This window comes from Haliotis cracherodii, unplaced genomic scaffold, assembly GCF_022045235.1.
Source record: "Haliotis cracherodii isolate W230 unplaced genomic scaffold, xgHalCrac1.p SCAF_8, whole genome shotgun sequence".
Classification (NCBI taxonomy): Eukaryota; Metazoa; Mollusca; class Gastropoda; order Lepetellida; family Haliotidae; genus Haliotis; species Haliotis cracherodii.
Window position 1 is genome coordinate 2,129,367 of NW_027266341.1, and position 6,131 is coordinate 2,135,497.

The 6,131-nt window shown below is 41.8% G+C and overlaps 1 protein-coding gene across 3 annotated transcripts in view; it reads right to left on the reverse strand.

The window, feature by feature from the left end:
• Positions 1-6,131, reverse strand: part of LOC139449488 (proton channel OtopLc-like) — a 65,704-nt gene that overhangs the window by 36,671 nt on the left and 22,902 nt on the right. For 2 of the 3 annotated variants that reach the window (XR_011652182.1, XM_071230907.1), the window contains exon 1: positions 4,751-6,070. The exons of the other annotated variant lie outside the window; for it this stretch is intronic. Coding sequence is in view for 1 of the 2 variants with exons in the window: in XM_071230907.1 (XP_071087008.1) it covers positions 4,751-5,078 (328 nt within the window). In the remaining variant the exon portion in view is untranslated. Of the gene's footprint in view, positions 1-4,750; positions 6,071-6,131 lie in introns of those variants that run through there. 3 annotated transcript variants of the gene reach the window in all.

Consider the following 6,131-nt stretch of genomic DNA (forward strand, 5'->3'; position numbering starts at 1 on the left):
GTTTTCCCTATAAGAGACTGGAGTAGTGTCGACATATCTAAACTTGCCTATTAGGGGCATTGAATTACTACACAGTACACATCCATGGAATTATCGTTCAGTAGAGCCTAGGAGCAAGGCTAGGTCTGAGGTTCTTGTACATAATATGTTTAATGTAGTAAATTACTGGCATGTGGCATATTGTCATGCTCATATTGTTATAAACTACTGTTTGCAATGAGAGTGTTAATACAGCCCAAACAGAACAGGATAGGTTTTACGTATTCTCTTGTCTCTTAGATACTGTTGATATCAGGCAAAGTGCCTTAATCTCCAGCTCAATACCAACTGACATCCAGTCACAATATGTTTGTGCACAGCCAAGTTAGAGCAGTTAAATACTGGATAAAGTTACTAAGAATGGAAAAATGTAGACATCCTCCTCAATGTTATAAATTGTTAAAGCAGTTAAATGATAAGGTAAACAAAACTGGGTATCTGAAGTAGGAAATATGTTATTTACATGTGTTTTTTCTTTTGTGTGGATTGCACGGGATATTGGAAACCTTCAAGTATTTATGGGAATATTTAAGCAGCGAATGAAAGATACACTTGCACAAAACTGGTACGAAACTGTTTCATCTTTGCATTATCTTAGCAATTATAGTAAACTAAAGTCACATCTTCAACAGGAAATGTATGTCTCGTCAAATCATTGATAAGATCGTTTTTGTACATTTAGAATCTCATTACATAATTTCAAAGTAAATATGTGTCAAAAATCGAAAGATATTGATTCTGTCAACAGTGTTTGTACCAATTGTGACAGAGGTGAAACTGAACATGAATTCCATGTCTTATTTAAGTGTAACAAGTATTCCAAGTTAAGATCTACATATCTCCCCTTCTTGAATAATGACTTTAAATCATAAATGTTAATGATAAATTTTATCAACTAAAAAAATAAACATGTTATCTTTTCAGTGGCTACTTACATTAAGCATGTTTTTACTATAAGATTCAAGAAAATGTAATTTATGTATGCACGTGACATCATATTATGAGTTAGTATCAATTGTACTTTAGGCCATATGGCCATAATACTGAATATACCTGTCTGTCTGTCTGTCTGACGTCCAGTCATATTTGTAAAGATAAACCGATTCAGCACAACTCTCAAAATAAATCTTGACCTTTCAGACAATATAACGATATCAAAATGGACACACGGACATATCCCTGCACAGCAACAAAAGGTACATTACACAAGTTACGGCATCGTAATCCCAGGCTAATCCTACACTATACAGCGAATTCTGACCCTGATTTTCCAAAATCTGAATCTTTTTCCTTACCATAATAATGTTACCGACTGTCTATCAAACGATCCATTCATCTTTACATCTGGTCTATGGTACAATATGCAGGGTATATCCTTTGGTCCATCGTACAACATACAGGCTTTATCGCCAAGTCTATCGTGTGTGCATATATACCCGGTATAGTGCTCGTCAACAAAGGATCACCATCAGGTCGAATAACGGATTCGAACTCACGAATTACCGATCCTGACAGGCAACAGGAACGTTAGTCTGTTATACAGACCCTGAAACAAATATATCCAATACAGCCCACGCAAGTCTATAATGTTTGGCAAGTCTAGATTACTTCATTATCTGAAAATGAAGAAAGTCTCTGGGCCCCTTTTAATTATATTTAATAACTATAATGTTTCTTTCTGTAAAATACGTTCATTTCACAGACTAGATGTTAGTCTACAGGGATGCACGTCCACACAGAGAATTTAGAATCGAAGCGAGCGCTTGGATAAAGTGTAATGTCCACATATATTTTTTATTTATCGTATGCCAAACTAGGAACGAAAATGCTTTCTCGAATCAAATGATACCTAAATGTAAAGGTACTTGATTGTAATCTTTTCAAACAGAACAAAATGCTGTCAAACCCTGAACGCCGTCATACTTATTCTTATAAATAGCTACTCAACGATGACTGAGATTCTAGTCTCTCTACACAAAATATTCATTTAACACGCGCCATACATGTTTGCTGACATTGTGTCCTTGAAATACTAGTATACGAGCAGATACGTAGTTCCCTGCAGTAGATAACGTCACCCAGGACTGCGTGGTACCTACAAGGTACTATTTCTAGCGTCGTTCCACCTGCTTTTAGATGTATCCCTCTGAGTTGAGGCACATCCTAGCATCAGTGGCGTCCTTCCCATCATCAAGCTGATTAGCTGCAGCATTTGCCGGGTGAGGCAGTTCGATTGCAGTCATAACCACTTACGTGGTAGACGCTGATCTGAGGCTGCTGGGGGTAGTGGAACACATTGAGGAGAGTTGCCCTACTCCCGGTGGTCGCTACCAGGTGTTACCGGGCATTACGAGATATTACGAGATATTGCGAGGCACTATCAGACAACGTGACCTTGAAGAACAGCGTCTGGGCTTGGGAAGACGCGAGTCTCCCGATGGCGAGCACTTGTATACGACCTTAGAATTTATTTCGAGACTTTGTAAAAATGATATAAAATTTAAAACAAAATCGACCTGTTTATACTCAGGGCCGTTGTAATTATATTTGTTTCTTGAGAAAGTGTTTGGTTTTGGGAGCGTGAACGCCTTGAAATGTTGAAGCGGCTTCAGTTCTGAGTCACTCACTCACCCACTCACTCACTCACTCACTCACTCACTCACTCACTCACTCGGAATCATGGCGCGTGGCGTGAAGGTGCTGCCTGGGAAATAGCCGTGATCTGGTGATCAAGTAACACCAACATATGAATTACGATTATCCTTGTTAGAGTGAGTACCTATCAAGAATCAAGAATGTTATTGTACAGAACATCCTCGTGGATATATCTACATATGGACATAGATATAGCTATAAACATGAGAGGTAGATAATCATAATGTACATTATATATAGAGGTATTATATATTATTTTCATTTACAGTATATAAACAGTTATGTATATCATGAGGTGGCTAGCAGCGTACACTTGGTGTTGAAACTATATTGATAGACTAGAATAGCATATCTCATGGTCTCAGCTTAAACATGCCGAATACAGTCCTCGCAACAAGACTTGACCATTCATTTGGGGGGGGGCCGTGGTTTGTTTTAGGAGGTTGGTTTTATCAGTCTGGGAAGGGTCGCCTATTTCTATCAGTGAGATGAGATTTTTCCTCAGGTTGTACACAGTGGGCATGAGAGCAGGAAGGGTTCCTCATCCTCCACGGAATGGCAGTCACAGTGGGGACGGAACCTATTTTCAAGTGGAGTGTTGGAGTATCTTCCCCTCTCAATTTGTAACATCAACATATGAATAACGAATATCCTTGTTAAAGCAAGTACCTATCAAGAATGAAGAATATCCATATGTAGATAGTTTGTACCCGGCCTTATCTGTGGATGGTTTCTCTTATAGCTTGATAGACCGTTCTGAAGTCAGCACATGTGATTTTATCTGAGTCTCGTCGTTTAGTACAGATAGTGTTGAGGTGTTATATACCTAAGTCATCATGGACGATTTTCTAATTACAAATTATCACGTGATTGATGACATATTACGTTTGTTTGATTGTTGTTTAACGCCGCACGCAGTAGTATTCCAGAGGAATGAAAATACTCGCGTCTTGAGCAGACGATCCAGTGATTGACATCACGAGCATCGATCTATGCAATTAGGATACGGTGACATCCATCAACTAGGTCAGCAAGTCTGACCCCCCGATCCCTTTGTCACCTCTTACAAGCGTGGGATGCTGATGCATATCACGGAAATCAACTCAGCAACAAACTATAAATATTAATTTATGTTTACAGTCACACAACAGACTGACAGACACATGAATGTATATATATATTGTACCTATCTATCTATCTATCTATCTATCTGTCTGTCTGTCTGTCTGTCTATAGATATGAAGTCCACGGACGGACAGACACGTACAGGGGACAGACGGAAGATGATGAATTGACACAGTCTGTAACAGTATCTGATGTTCGCATCTGCAAATATATCGCCTGTCTGAAACTACAAACTCCTTAAGATCCTAAGCTGTGATTGGTTGATTGTGAGTGGTCGAGACTCTCCAGGCCATTAACTAACCGGACAGGATGGGGAATGAATCCTGGGTAATGTCCGACATGCGGAGCTGTTTAGACATTTGGCATGTCAGAGTGTGGCATGTATAATTGATTCACTTTTTAACGAGGGTAATGCTACATCAGGAGCTTCATCCATCTTGTCAAAATATGTCGAACATAATAACGCTTAGTTATACCTGTCTTGTAGTGCTGATCGGTCTCTTTGTTTACCTGTGTTTATCTTTGTTTATCTCTACAACCTTGTAAACAGAATTTAAAAGGCGGAAATAAATAGGGTCTGCTTCAAATTTCCCCCTGCCGTAACTTATGAACCACCATAGAATGGGATAATGTACAATAGCAACGTTGCATTCCAACTATGTTAAATATTCAAGTATCGTTAAAAATGAAAGCCCTCCACTCCATCAAACAGGTACAGTAGTAGTTCGCCATCTGGAACTGATGAGATGCTCGAAGAACGCTGCGCGTCCCCTTCAAGCAGCTTGCGTTGTGTAGCAGGTCCCCCTCCCCTACCGAAACCCCATCTCCTGCCCCCAACCCCTCTGAGTTAGCGTCATCGCGCTACGCTAATGTAACACACGCCGCTTTGAACCTTTACTGACTTTGCATCAAAACATTAATAGAATCTTACTTTTCTGGAGCCGCGTGAGCTTTTTCGGAGTCTCTGTTTCCCCTTCAGCTGGAGGCGCCTGTTCCTCGGGTGTGGTTGCTTCCCCGGGTGGGGCTTCTTCGGGTATCGGCTGTTCCTGTTGTTCTGGCGGCGACTCGACGGGTGTTGGATCATCCGCTTGATTGACCTCCTCCAACTTGGAGGGAGCCTCAGTCACCTCTATTGCAGGATTGTCTACACATTCTGGAACCTGCTCATTCTTAGCCTCGGGAGGATGTTCTGCCACGACTTCTTTGACTTCCTCGTTGGCTTTTTCTTTAACATCAGGGTCAACGCCGCTAGAAGCCATCTTGAAATATCCACTTATCTTTTAAAGCGATAGCCTTCCGCTCGCTACAGTCGGATCTGGCCTGTGTGGGAGAGATTCCTTACTTCAGTCCCCGGCAAATTCCCAACAATTTACGACGGTGTAGGAGTGTCAGTGAGGCAGAAATGAGAAGATACACGTGAGTTATCGTCTGCCTCCACGCTCGGACGTTTGCCGGAAGTTCCAACACTGACCGCTCAGCTGTCTATCTGACACGTGCAGACGCTTCTGGCTCTGATATCCAATTAACGCATTTACACTGGTAAACGTGTGAAAACAGTGTCCCCAGCAGGGCCTGTTGGAACACACTCACGGTATTACATCACACCACAACCTCCAGGATTGACGCTGAGACTGTTTCTCTCCTGTACGCTCCGAGCAGACGATATGGTGACTAACAAGATATGTGTTTAATTAATCTCTTATCGCCTCCCGGTCAGTATACTTTCAGCCTTGCAAGTTTGTAAACAGTAAACCAGCTTGTCTTATAAACAAAGCACAACCCAGACGATCCTCACCTGCCTTCCGTCATATTCTGACAGACGACGGAAGAAGCAGACGACAATGAGATGTGGGCAAGAAGTCAACAGGCACTCGAGATACCGACTTTGTTACAATCAGATGTGTAAGGTCTAGAGTCGTTCTATCGTCCGTGAGATCGTTGGTCGAGCCATGCAGGGAAGAGATCAGCTCATTTGAAGAAAGGCAGACCCTTCACCTATATCCCATCAATGTTTCCGATAGTTTCTACAAGACCTATCTCCAGCGTCCAATCTTCGCCCTCAACATCCAATGGGAGACCGCCCATCTGTCAACATGGCCGCTCATTAAACAGTCAAAGACTTTGTAAGCTCTCTTCTTTAAAATCTCCCTATCTGAGGCACCCTGCGATCAGCAAGTTAAATCGCTCAGTCAATCTGCGGGAAGCGACCTGGCAGTTGGTCCCAGTTTAATTTTGCCTCGGACACGCGTGTAAGGCCGGGAGGAGCGTTGCGATGCTGTTAGGGTTCACATATCTTGGGGAACTGCATCTGT